Below are 16,486 nucleotides of genomic sequence, written 5' to 3' on the forward strand. Positions count from 1 at the left end.
ATGTGTTATGATTTCCAAATTCTTTACATGTCGGAGCTGAAACTGGAAGTATTCTTTTATGATATTAAAATAGGTGGCTCATAGAGCACTGTAATGGTTAGTTTTATGTGTCAACTGAGTTAAGGGATGCCCAGAAAACATTATCCATTGGTAAAACATCTTTTGGTGTGTCTGTGAGGGTGTTTCCAGAAGAGATTAACATTTGAATCCACAGACTGATTGAAGAAGATTGCAGTCACCATGGCAGGTAGGCATCGCCCAGTTAGTTGAGACCCGAACAAAAAGTCAGAGGAAGGGCCAATTTATTCTCTGTTTTAAACTGGGACATTCATCTTTTTTTGCCCTTGGACATCAGTGCTCCTGGTTCCCAGACCTTCAGACTTGGGCTGGGACTTACATCATCAACCCTCTGATTCGTGGGCCTCTGGACCTCAACTGGAACTTATGCCATCAGCTCTCCTGGTTCTCAGGCTTTTGGACGTGGACAGAATTAAACCACCAGCTTTCCTGTTTTTTTAGCTCTCAGCAGGTTGTGGAACTTCTTGTCCTCCATGAGCACAGGAGCCAGTGGCCAGTGATGTATTAGTTCTGTTTTACTGAAGAACCATGACTAATACGTCCTCATATAGTCGAGTCTTGCTTTTTTTCCTAAACAGTCTGTCAATTCTTAACTGTTACTTTAAACCACTCACCTTTAAAGTTACTATGTATAGTTGGATTAAAATATACCATTTTGCTAGCTGTTTTCTGTTAGTTTCTTCTATTTCTTCCCTTTTCTGCCTTCTCTAGTTTTATTATTTAAAAAATAAAGTTGATTTTATCGCACTTATTTTTTGTACTTCTTTTAAAAGCTTTTGAGTCAGGCCATAGAGTTTACAATATACATTTTGAAAAATCTGAATCTACCTTCCAATAGTGTTATTTCATGTTGCTGAAAGACTTGGAAACAGTGTTGATTCCCAGTCCTTGTTCCCTTGTCATTATAGATTCACTCTTAGGTGTGCAATAACCACCCAATACATTGTTACTATTAATGCTTTAAAGACTTGCTTTAAACGTCTTCCTTTGGTATGCTGAAAAATGTTAAGGTGGTGTGAAATGACCAAAAAGAGTAGAAAAGAGATACAATGAAGAAATCCAGGTAACTGAAGAATCATAAGAAATTTTGGAAAGATGTTTGTAATAGAATACCCATACTGATGACCTAGAAGGTATCAGCATTCAGGCAGCCAGTAGAGACTCTCAGGAAAGAAAGAAAATCAGAGCTCCTCTGGAGTCTGGATGCTGAGAGTCCAGCCCTTAATTCTTGGTGACCTAGATAGTATTGAAAAGCAGAGACATTACTTTGCCAACTAAGGTCCGTCTAGTCAAGGCTATGGTTTTTCCAGTGGTCATGTATGGATGTGAGAGTTGGACTGTGAAGGAGGCTGAGCACCGAAGAATTGATGCTTTTGAACTGTGGTGTTGGAGAAGGCTCTTAAGAGTCCCTTGGACTGCAAGGAGATCCAACCAGTCCATTCTGAAGGAGATCAGCCCTGGGATTTCTTTGGAAGGAATGATGCTAAAGCTGAAACTCCAGTACTTTGGCCACCTCATGCGAAGAGTTGACTCATTGGAAAAGACTCTGATGCTGGGAGGGATTGGGGGCAGGAGGAGAAGGGGACGACCGAGGATGAGATGGCTGGATGGCATCATGGACTCGATGGATGTAAGTCTGAGTGAACTCCGGGAGATGGTGATGGACAGGGAGGCCTGGCGTGCTGCGATTCATGGGGTCGCAGAGTCGGACACGACTGAGCGACTGAACTGAACTGAACTGAACTGGGCTCCTTTCAGGGCTGAAAGAAAGAATGCAGGAGATGGGTGATTCTGCAGTGGGAAAGATTTCCTGAATCAAGGGGACCGTGGTCCTCTGAATGAACCCGTTCTTCCCCAGTTCTGCCGTTACTGGTGTCGTGGTGCAGGCCTGCAGAATGCTTGTAGACAGGTCATCTCATTCTTGGTTTCTCATTCAGCATGATGCACATACTTTCAAGTCGTGCTTCTTTATCCATTGTAAAAACCTCTGGCTTTTGGTCTGAGTCTCCTTTCAAACAAGTTGTCACTTTGTGGGTAGTGAAAGACTTTTTGCTGCTGCTGCTGCTAAGTCACTTCAGTCGTGTCCGACTCTGTTCGACCCCATAGACGGCAGCCCACCAGGCTCCCCCATCCCTGGGATTTTCTAGGCAAGAATACTGGAGTGGGTTGCCATTTCCTTCTCCAATGCATGTCTTCACTTAATGAAAATGGATATTTTGGAATTTGCTTAAATCCCCCCCCCACCCCCGGGGACTTCCCTGGTGGTTCAGTGGTTATGACTTGGCTTCCCAGTGCAGGGGGGGTGGGTTCAGTCCCTGGTTGGGAAACTAAGATCCTACATGCTGTGCAGTGCAGCCAAAAAGAAAAATTAAAAACAAGTTTTTCCTTTCTGGTTTTTTCTTTGTTACTATTTTCCTGCCTTCTTTTGGTTTAATAAAATATTTAAAGTTTTACTTTATTTCAGCTATTGGATCTTTAAACAGCTATACCAAGTTTAAAAGTAATTTTAAATTTGGCATTTTGGTTAATTACTTTTCAATACAGTGGGGAAAATTATAAGCCTTTTCAATAAGTGGTTTTTGGAAAACTGGATATACACATAAAAAAGAAGAAATCAAGTCCTTATCATAGACCACACACAAAAATCAACTAAAAATGGTTAAGTAGTTAAATGTAAGACCCGAAAGATAAAAATTCTAGAAGAATAGAGAAAAAGCTTAAAATTGGCTTTGGTAATGACTTCTTGAATATGACTCCAAAAAGCACAGGCAACAAGAGCAAAAACAAACAAGAAAGATTATATCAAAATAAAAAGCTTCTGCATAGCAAAGGAATTAATCAACAAAATGAAAGGGCAACCTGCAGAGTGAGAGAAAATATTTTTGAACCATAATCTGATAAAGGATTAATAACCAAAATATATAAGAAATTCCTACAACTCAAAAGCAAGATTAAATAAATGACCTTATTAAGGATAGGCAAAAGGTCTGAAGAGACATTTTTCCAAAGAATATTTTTAAACCTCAATCTGATAAAGGATTGTGCTCAGTCACTCAGTCATGTCCAATTCTTTGTGACCCCAAAGACTGTAGCCCACCAGGTAATATCAAAATATATAAGGGATTGCTACAGCTCAATACCCCAAAATAAATGATCTTGTTAAGGATGGGCGAAAGATCTGAAGAGACATTTTTCTGAAGACATTTTCCCAAAAATCATTTACAAGAAAAGATGCTCAACATGAACAATCATCAGGGAAATGCACGTCGAAACCACAAAACTCACACCTGTTTGGATGGCTATTATCAAGAGAATAAAAGATTACGACAAACAGAACAGAGGTTCCTCAAAAAAGTAAACATAGAACTACCATGTGATCTAGCAATTCCATTCCTGACTCTATGTCCAAAGGACCTGAAATCAGTACCTCAAAGATGTACCTGCATTCACATGTTCACCGCAGCAGCATTGACAATAGCCGAGACACGGGAGCAGCCCAAATGTCCGTTTTCAGGCGAGTGGATAAAGAAAGTGTGGTGTGTACATACAAAAAAATGTTATTCAGCCTCAGAGGAAATCCTGCCATTTGTGACAGGATGTATCTTGATAAATGTTTCATATGCACTTGAAAGATGTGTATTATTCTTTTGTTGAATGGGATGTTCTCAATTAGGTCTAGTTAGTGAATAGCGCTTATTATTTCTTCAAATATTTTCTCTGTCCTTTTTCCTCTCTTTCAATACTCCAATTATACATATATTAATTAGGCCATTTGAGGTTGTCCTAAAGTTCACAGATACTCTGTTCATTAATTTTTTAGTTTTTCTACCTTATTTCATTTCTTATAGCTTCTATTGCTAAGTCTTTATGTGTCAATATTTCCTTTTGCAATGTCCTGTCTGCTGCTGATCCTCTAATGTGTTTTTCATTTCTGACATTGTAGCTAACGCTAGCAACTTGTGTGTGTGCGTGCTTCTGTTTTATCTTCTTTAAAATGTCTTTATTAACATATTTAATCTTTCCTCTATCATTTTGAAAGTATGGAATATGTTATAATGAATTATTTAATGTCTTTGTCTTTTTTTGCTTTTGGCTGTGTCCTGTGGCCTGCAGGATCTCAGTTCCCCTACCAGGGATTGAACCTGGGGCCATAGCAGTGAAAGCCTGGAATCCTAACCACTAGACCACCAGGGTTCTGTCTGATCTAATCAATATAGTCAATAGAATATTGCAAATTGTCTATTGAGTAGCGGTTCTGAGTAGACTTTAAGTCACTGATTTTTCTATTCATTTCGTTTAATTGCAAGCCTGGTTATTATTATTATTTTTTATTGAATGCTAGACATTGTAAAATTTATCTTGTGTGTTAGATAGTTTTGTATTCCTAAAAATATTCTTGAGCTTTTTTTTTTTTTTTTTCCTGGAATGCAGTTATTGGGAATCTGATCCTTTTGGGTTTTGCTTTTGGGATTTGTTAAGTAGAACCACAACAGGGTTTAGTCTAGGTAGAATTATTCCTCACCATTGAGGTGAGGCTCTTCTGAGGATTACACCCAGCACTCCAAACTGGTTTTCCAGTTTGGCTGGTGGGAAAAGGCACTATTCCTGGCCTGGCTTGGATCCAGGTCAAGGCAGTTCTTTTCCCCAGCTTCGAGTGGTTGAATCTTGATGCTTCCTTATTTTAAAACTTTCTAAGAGCTCACATTTTTCTTTGAATACAATTTACTGGACTTTGCTTTTTTCCCTTCCTTTCTCCTTTCCCTTCCTCCCCCTCCCTTTCTTTGGTTTTTCTAGCTTCCCTCCTTCCTTACCTCTCCCTCCCTCCCTTCCTCCCCGCCCTCTTTCTTCCCCCTTTTCCTCATGCTTATATCCATCCTGGCCTCTCCTACTTCGCTCTGCAATTGCATCCACTGTCAGACTGCCTTCTTTTCAGCTCCTTAATTACATCAAGATTTTTTTTTTCAACTTAAGGATTTTGTACATCTTTGACTTTATCTGGATCTCTTTTTACCTTCAATCTTCTGGATAATCCTTATCTCAATTCAGAGATCTCGGCTTAGATGGCAGTTTAAAAAGAGGCTTTCCCCTGTGACCCAGTTGGTGACAGTGACCTCCCTGTTTTACCGCAGCACAGTAAATTCTTCTTTATCGTCATTTAGCAATGGATATGCATTGTTTCGTCTTTCACGCTCTCCTTGCCTACTTCTAACGTCACCCCTTCACAACCACACTTCCTTTGTAATACTACTCCATTCCAAATCTCTGTTTCCCTTGTTCTATCACCACCCCACCTCTCCAACCACTGCAAGAGACCTGTGCCAGGGAGGTCTGTCCTTTTTACTGCAGGCTCTGACACAGAGCGATTGCTCCAAGGGGGTGGCCACAGGGCTACACTGCTGGACAGATTTCTTCCCTGGAGTTTTCTCAGTTGGAGGTGGAGGAGTATTGTATTTCAAGCTAAAAACATGGCATGAGAGCTTCCAGCTGTATGGGTACTCTCCATCTAAAAATGTCTGAGAGAATGAGATCAGAGACCCAAGCCAAGATGAAAGATGGGAAAAGAAGGCACTGACATGATTCAAGTAATTGGCTCTAGCTGGTGCACAGATGAGTTCTACCCCATTCACTGCTGTGATCCCACAACCTTCCCTTAAGATAGTGTAAGGTTTGTTAAATGTCATTGGCATTTGAAGAATGTTGACTAATACAAACCGTTAAGCCAACATGATGTAGTGTGTTTGTTTACTTACTTGTTCTCTCTCTCGGTCTTATGGGGGAAGAGCGCGCATGCTTGCTTGTTCGTTACTGTACACAATACAATGCTTGGGACTTAGCAGATGATCACTGAATACTGGTCAATAAATCAATCCATAAATGCTGTAACTACTTTAATTAGAAGGATATTATACGCTCGTAAGAATGAGAGCACCAAGTAAATCCTTAGACAGAAGTTTTGAAGAAAGTGGTGATACAGTAAATCTACTCAAAGAATAAACAAAATAAACTCAGTGAAATAAGACATTTCAGTATCTGAGTTGAGAAGGAGAAGCAAAGGATATCTCAATAGATCCTTCGCCTCTAATGGTAACGGTAATGGAGAGGGAGAGCCGAGCATAACCGAGATGGGAGTAAATGAGGAGGAGATGTATAGCTACACCACTTTAAAAAATTCTGTATCTGAAGTCTTGGCACATGTTATACCGATGTAGTCTAAGAAACTGGAGAATAACCAACAGCAAGGATGGGAAGGGTTACCGGTAATCACCACTCTCCATGCCTTACCTTTTCTCCTGTGCTATGGCACATGGGGAAACCCTCCACTGGGTCCTGTGGGCAACAGGGACACGATCTTTCTCAGACTGTTTTCTCCAAACGGTTGGATGGAAAGGGGCAAGAGAGTCTGGGTTTCAAGATGGTAAAATAAACCAGGGACTCTAGGAACTGTTTCTCTCCACGGTTAACTAGCCCTTGGAGATGAAATTCCCATGTTATCTTCTGAGCCACAGTCCTCAAAATATCGCAGTCCCCTGACCCCTACAAACAAACTTCAAGCAAAGCCCTTTGGGAATGCTTATCTCATGCACAATGCAAGCCTAATTGGCATCCTGAGTAATGGTTTCCAGAGGAGATTTAGGATGTGTCCTTTGGGTGGGAATCCCTGATGCCATGTACTTAGTGTCCCCCATTTGCCTCAGCTGACATAGATCCTCTGGGTTTAGGAAGTTTTATTTCTCACAGATGATGCTCCTCTTTCTTCACGATTGGCTCACGTCAGGCCAAGTCTTTCCTCGTTCTAGCTGTCATGATTCCTGCTGAGGAAATGTCATGTCATCAGGAAGGGGCTTATTCTCAAAACACCAGTGCTAGAGCCAGATTTTTACTTCATTAAATGGGAAAGGAGGTGTAAAGCTAAGAAGAGAGTGCCTTGAATGATCCAATAGAACATGAAATTCAAAACATTTTTCTTTTGACTTTGGACTCACTGATGATGACACTGGTATTAAGTATAGCTTCTTAACCAGGAAACATTAATGTAAATTGTTATGATTCAAGTGCTTATTGCTATCTTTGGATGGAGAGGTGGCTCATATGTTTGGGGGCAGAGAAAGCATATGCATGATTCAAAGGTTCAACTAACAGATTAAAGAAAAGTTTAGTTACTTAATTTGTGCTGATGCATGATGATGGAGTTCAACATCTGAATACATTTTGCAAGAGTGTTCCAGAATTACATGCTGTCTTGCTCCTGCTGACGCTCTGTCATTCAAAGATTCAGTGTAAACAACAAAGTCTGTGTAGATGATATCCTCTATGCTGTTCCTCAGTAAATGGCAGTGTTAAGAGTTATGATGGGAATCTGATGAACATCTCAGAAAGGCCCTGTTTGGATGTTCAGTAGCTAATGTGTGTGTCAGTGTGGAACTATTCTGCACCCTCTATTTCACTATTGCACTTGTGTTCCCCACAAGAAACTTTTCCTTGAAACTAAGGCATCCTCTGGCGTTGTCAGCATATTACTGGAACCCTCAAGTTACAGGGTGACGATTGGTGATTCCGTGAGGAAAGCAGTCTGAGAAGGCAGAGGAAAGTCTCTTGAGGGACATAAATCAGACTAGGGAAATTATTAGTGAAGTTCCTATGGGAGGAAGAGAGACATGAATCAGACAATGGGAAAATTTATGATGCTATGGAGATTTACAGAGAAATACAGAAACTAATGAGGAAAGAGGGAAGTATATGGATCCTTAAGTAAAGGGAAATGTATGGATGGGGCTGGAATGACCAGAGGGAATGTGGGGAACACTGGGCTGTCAGACCACAGGAAGCTGAGTTTGAAATAACAGTGTAAGGCCCTAAAGATGCTCCTCTGCTGCATGAAATGGAGAGAGATTACTGGTCAAATTACACCCTGAAGAATACATCCAATCCCAAGTTCTTCACTCTAAAAAGTAAGTAATCTGGAATACATGAAGATCCAGGAAGATGCTTAGAAGGAAAAACACAAAGAGAGATAGGGTGGGTATTTGGGGATCAATTTAGACTTTTTTTTTTTAAAGTTCACTTTCACCGTGGAGATTGAGCTCTTATTCTGATCAGTATTTATGTGAGAATTAGGTAAAGGGCCTATTGGGAAATCTGGCCGATTAAATGTTGTGATCCTGGCTATATCAGCCTGATTTGTAATTTTCATGCTCTCAGGTCTTCCTAGGTCTTATCTTTCCTGTTTTCAGATACATAATTATGGTGGGTTTGTTATGTGTCGCCTTGGCACCCATGCACCTCTCTTTAAACTATACTTAATCTTCAAACAAAGGCAATATCAACATACCCTTCCACCTACCTGGATACAACTATCCCACGTACAGCTAAAAACCATGAAACCCTCTCCAAAGAGGAACAAATAAAACACACTAACCTTTTTCCCATAAAAAAGGTGAAATTAATTTTACTCCTAATTCTTACTCTCCTTTTATGTCCTGTAACTTAAATACTGAGATATGAAGCTAACCATATTAATATATCTTATGTTAGACAAAGGGATGACTGAGTGGAATAAACAGAAATATTTAGTAAATATATCTATACATAAGATATTCACATATCAATAAGTACGAAATGCCTATAATATTGTGAGTTTTCATTCTGCAGCTGCTCACACAGTCATGACTGGTTTTTTTTTTTTCTAAATACCTTCTTTCACAACCCATTCCATATTCCCTTTGTCTTCAGTGGGTCGTGGTTACTTGCTGGGTGGGGAGCAGCCCTAACCTTCACTCCTGAAGGATCTGGGCCATTAGCGGTCTTGTCTGAATTGGGTTGTTGTGATTTTCCACTGATTTTCATCACTGGACATTTGAATACAGAGTGCACCCTAGAAAATCTGAATTCCAGACTTGTTCCTCCTTATTCCCATGTAGTAGCAACTCAGTTTTCCCTTGCTAGTCAGGATCTATCACAACCACTAGCAGAGTAACTTTCTTTGCTTGTTGATTCAGTGATAAGAAGAGTCCAAAGTGGCAGTCTCAGCTCTCAGTAAATGAAATTGTGTTGCCTGATGAAGGAATTCCTTCCTTTGTAACTAGCAGAGCCTAAAAGTGTGAGGGTAAAAAATTTGGCAGTGGATCCTAGTTATAAATGGTACAGTGGGGGACTCATTCCCACTTCCACCTCTTGATTTCTGTCCCATGAACTGTTGCAATAGAAGAAACAGCACCATAAGTTGATAGAGAAATTCAGAACATATACCACATCTTAGAGGACAATGCCCCAGCAATATGAGGTGTTGTCAACTGCCAGTTGCTGTAACTGAGTCTTCAGAAGTCTGTCTGGTCAATTGTCTCAGGATGCTGGAGAATATGGAATAGACTAATGGATTCCTTCAGCATGGGCCCATCCCCACATTTCATTTGCTGTGAAATGAGCTCCTTATTCAGCAGTAATAACATTACTTCACGGAATAACATGGTGAACAGAGCATTGTGTATGTTCATAGATGGTCATTTTGGCAGCAGTGCTCTAGGGAAAGGAGGCAAATCTGTATCCAAAGTGTCAACTCCAATAAGAAAAAAGTAAAGTCCCTTCAATAATGGAAGCTATCCAGTATCATCAGTCTATCACCAAGTGTCTGATAGCACTATGGGATGATGTCATATCAGGGGCTCAGAGCTGGGGCTCTGCTGGCAGATGGGCACTCAGTGGTGGCTAGACTGGCCATGGCGACTACAAGCCCATGTTGTTGAGCCCATGTAGAGCCTCTATCCGTGCTGCTATAGCAACTCTGGGAGTCCATTGGCATGAACAGCACTGAGAAAGAAGGCCGGCATCCACAGAAGAGGTTAGCGGTTGGAAAGGATGACTCATTTTGTGGACCACAGTAGTGGATCTTTCTTCCTTTCTTCGCTGTGAATATTTGCATATTTTTGGTGGTGTGCAGGAAAGTTACATGAGCAGAAGGATGGCTGTGTTGTGTTTATTTGGGGGCGATGTGTCATTTAAGGAGATGTGTTAAGTATATGTTTGCCAAATATACTGAAGATGAACTCTGGAGTTTTTTAATATGTCATCTTGGCTAGGATGAACTACATTTACTAGAATTCCCATTGCCGTGAGTTTCTGGTTAAGAGATTCTCAGGAAGATTGAGAGGGCAGGGGGAAGCATCCGTTGTTGCTGATGTGCTGACTCCCCTCACTGGAGTGAGGCGGCTGTGAACAGGCAGTTACTCTGCCTTCCCCTAGATCTTCCTCTAGTTTCTCTGACTCCGGGGCCAGGACTGTGCATTTAGCCTTGTTAAGCAGCTCCAGCTTGTGCAAGAGAAACCATGCCACCAGTTTCAGAGGCAACAATAATGACATGGGTCTCAGTCTGCTTTGTGGGATTTATGTCATGTTTGTGGGTTCCAGCCTGACCTTGAGCTACCACACTTTTATACCCATCTTCCCTTTCTGATTGCTTGCCTCATGGAGTTCAAGTTCTAGAATCAGATAGAAGGTGACAGCTTTACAGCTTTCACAGTCAAGTAAGGCCAAATTTCTATACAAGCCATTAAATGTGTATGTATGTAAATCTCTTGGTGGTTCAGCTTTTCTGGTTAAACCCTGACTGATGTAAGAAAAGATCTGTATATAAATATTATATTTATATCATATATAACATTTAGAGTGTATCTATAAAGTATATATACTTAAAAAAGAACATATGTATATATCCACATATGAATGTATATATCTTCCTTACTGAGGAGAGACTTGTTTAGAAGTCTAGCACTAATAGAGTCTAGGTATTCTGAAATTTCAGAGTGATCATTCATATTTGTGAGCAGAGATCTGAAGTTCTCTTATTTTAAAAAAGAGAAATTTCAATAATCAGAGCTGTCGAATAATTAGAACCAGAAAAATGTTATTCTTCAAAATTCTTCTGTGGATCGAAAGAGGCTTATCGTCAGGGTGGATGAACCCCAGTATTCCTGATACCACGTTTCATCTCCACTTCCTGTTTCCCAGGGGCTGAGGACGGGGAGACATGGCAGAGGAATCAGTCCTCTCTGGCAGACTTCGTCCTGGAAGGGCTCTTTGCTGACTCTCTCGCCCACCTTTTCCTTTTCTGCTTGACCATGGTGGTCTTCCTCATTGCTGTGAGCGGCAACACCCTCACCCTGCTCCTCATCTGCGTGGACCCCCGGCTTCACACCCCCATGTACCTCCTCCTCAGCCAGCTCTCCCTCGTGGATCTGATGCACGTCTCTACCACCATCCCCAAGATGGCGACCAACTACCTATCTGGCCAGAAGTCCATCTCCTTTGTGGGCTGCGCGACCCAGCACTTCCTCTATCTGACTCTGGGAGGTGCGGAGTGTCTTCTCCTAGCTTTCATGTCCTACGACCGCTATGTTGCCATCTGTCATCCACTGCGCTACACTGTTCTCATGAACGGAAAGGTGACGCTAATGATGGCCGCCACGTCTTGGCTGGGAGCATCCCTGAACTCCCTAATTTACACGGCAAGCTTGATGCGCTTCCCTTTCTGTGGGCCTCGACAAATCCACCACTTCTACTGTGAGTTTCCAGCTGTTGTGAAGTTGGTATGTGGAGACATCGCTGTGTATGAGGCCACAGTGTACATCAGCACCCTCCTCCTCCTCCTTCTCCCCATCCTCTTGATTTCTGCGTCCTATGTCTTCATCCTCCACAGGGTCATTCGGATGCGTGCAGCTGGGAGTAAGAGAAATGCCTTTGCCACTTGCAGCTCTCACCTCACTGTGGTTTCCCTCTGGTTTGGCGCTTGCATCTTCTCATATATGAGGCCCAGGGCCCAGCGCACTCCACTGCAAGACAAAGTGGGTTCTGTGTTCTACAGCATCATCACTCCCACATTGAATCCACTGATTTATACTCTCCGGAATAAAGATGTAGCTAAGGCTCTGAGGAGGGTGCTGGGGAGAGACCATATCACTAAAAGATCGTGAGTGCGGTTGTCCTGAGCACATTAGTGGAATTCCCATCAGCTCCTTAAATTGTTCTCTGTAAACTGCAATGATATTTTCAAGGGTCCAGAGCCTTGATGACTACTGCGAAATTGAAGTGGTTAACAAACATTTCCAGTATTCTCACTTGCTCTCAGGCATTGAAGCTCCAAACAGTACCATCTTAGTCCATTTGGGCTGCTATAGCAACAGTACCAAGACTTGGTGACTTAGACAACAGACATTATTTCTCACAGTTTTGGAGGCTGAGAAGTACAAAGATCAAGTCTTCACGGTGCTAGACACTCTTTCATTTCCTTTTGATCTCTTTTCAAATGGAATCTTGCCCAAACTTGCCTCCCTGATGAGCCTGTTTAAAGCAGCCTCTTCACTCTTTGTCCCCTGATCCTACCTTGTGATCATACTTCTCTGATATTGCATAACATTCTGTTCTTATTGTCTGCTTCCTAGAGTGAAATTTTCAAGAGGGTAAGGAGTTTTGCTTTGTTTCCTGTTGTCTCACCAATGCCAAGAAAAGAGTCTGACATGAAATAAGTACTCAATAACTACTTGTTTATGGATTAATAAATGAAAGGGACCTACATTGTCTTACTATCTCACGTGACATGAAAGATAGCCACATATTAATCCTACGTAGATGCAGAGACTTGACATCTCAGTGAACTTTCCTGGAGTCTAGTGGGCTGAGGGATGCCAGGGGATCTTCCCGACCCAGGAATCGAACCTGGGTCTCCCGCATTGCAGGCAGAAACTTTACCATCTGAGCCACCAGGGAAGCCCAGGGACACCAAAGCCACAGCCAAATATCTAGCTCTTGCTTTTCCTACTAGTTATTCAGGCCCGGGACCATCTTCAGAAGAAAAATACTTGATGCTTGAGAGCAAAGTTCTGCTTTCTTTGATGCGTAAGTATTTTCTCTTTGAGAAACAGCTTTTCACCATTCTATAATAAGATGAGCTGCCCATCCTGAGTAGGGTGCTATGTTATACACAAAGCCTTAAGGTTGGATTTGTGTTGTAACACTCCAATATCAAGTAGACAGAATTTTCAGAGATGTGGTGCATGCATTATTCCTGAAGGCACAATGGTCTGATATAAACAGCGAGCTCACAAGCCTAGTTACCGAGAGTGGTTGTTCTTCTGCTACGCCCACCCCTACTCTCTACACACATACATGTACAACTACGACCTTGTCCAGGATGCTATAGGATTATTTGGGAATGAAACAGTCTGAGCTAAGCTGATGGATGGTTATTCACGTAATGCTAACATCTGCCAAAGGTAAATAGTATAGCACATTATGACCTCACTTTGAGAAGAGTTACTGTTGTTCATTGTTGTTCAGTTGCTTAGTCGTGTCTAACTTTTTGCGACCCTGCAGACTGCAGCATGCCAGGCTTCCCTGTCCTTCATTATCTCCTGGAGTTTGCTCAGACTCATGTCCATTGAGTTGATGATGCTGTCTAATTGTAATTATTCTTGATATATTCTAGATATTAACCCTTTATCTTACATAGGGCTTACAAATCTCTCTGTCATTCCGTTGGTTGCCTTTTACTCTGTTGATTGTGTCATTTGATGAACATGTTTTAAAACTTTGATATATTCCCATTTATTTATTTTTACTTTTGTTGCCTGGGATTTCTGTGTCATATCCAAGAAAACACTGTAAATGCAATGTCATGAAATTTTCTCTCTGTACTTTCTTCTAAGAGTTTCATAGTTTTAGCTCTTACATTAGGTTTTTGATTTATTTCCAGTTAAATTTTGAAAATGGTGTAAGGTAAGGGTCCAATTTTTTTCCACTTACTATAGAAATCAAATGGAATAAAATACTTAGGAATTAACTTATCCAAGAAAGTGAAAGATCTGTACACTGAAAACTAACCAACACTGCTGAAAGAAGGTAAAGGTATGTAAATAAATGGAAAGATATCCTATGTTTATGGATTGGAAATATTTACATTGTTAAGACCTCTTTATTACCCAAACTGATCTACAGAGCCAAGGCAAAACCTACCAAAATCTCAGTGGCATTTTGTTTTCAAAAAAAGAAATATCTATCCTAAAATGTATATGGAATTAAGGGACCTCAAATAGCCAATGCAATCCTGGAAAAGACTAAAACTAGAAAACTCACACTTTCTGATTTCAAAACTTACTACAAATTTATAGTAATCAAAAAAGTGTGATACTACCATATATAGGGATGTATAGACCAATGGAATGGAATAGACACCACAGAAAAAGATCCTCATATATACAATGAGATTATTATCATCAAGGATACTAAGATCATTCAATGGGAAAAGGACAATCTTTTCAATAACTGTGCTGTGAAAACTGGATATCCACATGCAAAAGGATAAAGCTAGACCCTTACCTTACACTATACAAAGCATTAAGTGAAAATGTATCAAATATCTAATGTAAGAATTAAAACCATTAAACTATTATTTTCTTCTTAGAAGAAAACATAAGGGAAAAGCATCCTGATAAGAGGTTAACATCCAGAATATACAAAAATGACTACAATTCAAAGACGGTCACAATAAAATAACCTAAACATGGGCAAAGGACTTGAAAAGACATTTTTCCAAACAAGTTATACAAATGGTCAACAAGCACATGAAAGGATGCTCAACCTCACAAATCATTTGGTGTATAATTTATGAAAATCATCTCAAACAGGATTAATGGCTTGAAAGTAAGACCTGAAACTGCAAAACTCCTGGAAGAAAACATAAGGGACAAGCTCCTTGACATTAGTCTTGACAATATTTTTTAGATATGGCACCAAAAGCAAAAAGAACGAGAGCGAAAAGAAACAAGTGGGATCATGTTAAACTAAAAAGCAAAAGATTTTCACAGCAAGTGAAGTGAAGTGAAAGTCGCTCAGTCGTGTCCAACTCTTTGTGACCCTATAGTCCATGAAATTCTCCAGGCCATATTGGAGTGGGTAGACTTTCCCTTCTCTAGGGGATCTTCCCAACCCAGGGATCGAACCCAGGTCTCCCACATTGCAGGTGGATTCTTCACCAGCTGAGCCACTAGGGAAGTCCAAGAATATAGGCGTGGGTAGCCTATCCCTTCTCCAGCGGATCTTTCCAATCCAGGAATCGAACTGGGGTTTCCTACATTGCAGGCAGATTCTTTACCAACTGAGCTATCAGGGAAGCCCTTCACAGAAAGGGAAATCATCAAAAAACGTCAAGTCAACCTAGAGAATGGGGGAAATAGTTACAAATCATTTATGTGATATGGGCTTAATGTCCAAAATATATCAGAAACCCATACAACTCAATAGCCAACACACACACACACAAATCAGATTAAAAAATAGGCTGAAGAACTGAAAAGACTTTTTCCAAAGAAGACACACAAATGGCCAACAGGAATATGAAAATGTGCTCAATATCCCTAATCATCAGGGAAATGCAAGTCAAAACCACAGTGTGGTATCACCTCACACCTGTGAGAATGGCTCTTCTCAAAAAGAACAGAGACAATTGCTGAGGAGGATTTGGAAAAAAGAGAATCCTTGTGCCCTGTTGTTGTTGTTGTTGTTGCTGTTTAGTCACTAAGTTGAATCTGACTCTTTAAACCCCATGTTTTTGATTGGGTCGTTTATTTTTCTGGAATTGAGCTGCATAAGTTGCTTGTATATTTTTGAGATTAGTTGTTTGTCAGTTGCTTCATTTGCTATTATTTTCTCCCATTCAGAAGGCTGTCTTTTCACCTTGCTTATATTTTCCTTTGTTGTGCAGAAGCTTTTAATTTTAATTAGATCCCATTTGTTTATTTTTGCTTTTATTTCCAGTATTCTGGGAGGTGGATCATAGAGGATCCTGCTGTGATTTATGTCTGAGAGTGTTTTGCCTATGTTCTCCTCTAGGAGTTTTATAGTTTCTGACCTTACATTTAGATCTTTAATCCATTTTGAGTTTATTTTTGTGTATGGTGTTAGAAAGTGATCTAGTTTCATTCTTTTACAAGTGGTTGACCAGTTTTCCCAGCACCACTTGGTAAAGAGAACTAAATAGACATTTCTCCAAAGAAGACATATGGATGGCTAACAAACACATGAAAAGATGCTCAACATCACTCATTAGAGAAATGCAAATCAAAACCACAATGAGGTACCACTTCACACCAGTCAGAATGGCTGCGATCCAAAAATCTGCAAGCAATAAATGCTGGAGAGGGTGTGGAGAAAAGGGAACCCTCCTACACTGTTGGTGGGAATGCAAACTAGTACAGCCACTATGGAGAACAGTGTGGAGATTCCTTAAAAAATTGCAAATAGAACTACCTTATGACCCAGCAATCCCACTGCTGGGCATACACACCAAGGAAACCAGAATTGAAAGAGACACATGTACCCCAATGTTCATCACAGCACTGTTTATAATAGCCAGGACATGGAA

The 16,486-nt window shown here is 40.7% G+C and overlaps 1 protein-coding gene across 1 annotated transcript; it reads left to right on the forward strand.

Moving 5' to 3' along the window:
- On the forward strand, window positions 241–12,041 carry LOC102168685 (olfactory receptor 2AE1). The gene is made up of 2 exons (XM_018040004.1): window positions 241–247; window positions 11,080–12,041. Exons 1-2 carry the CDS (start codon window positions 241–243, stop codon window positions 12,039–12,041), a joined length of 969 nt encoding a protein of 322 aa, XP_017895493.1.

This window comes from Capra hircus, chromosome 25 (assembly GCF_001704415.2).
Source record: "Capra hircus breed San Clemente chromosome 25, ASM170441v1, whole genome shotgun sequence".
Taxonomy (NCBI): Eukaryota; Metazoa; Chordata; class Mammalia; order Artiodactyla; family Bovidae; genus Capra; species Capra hircus.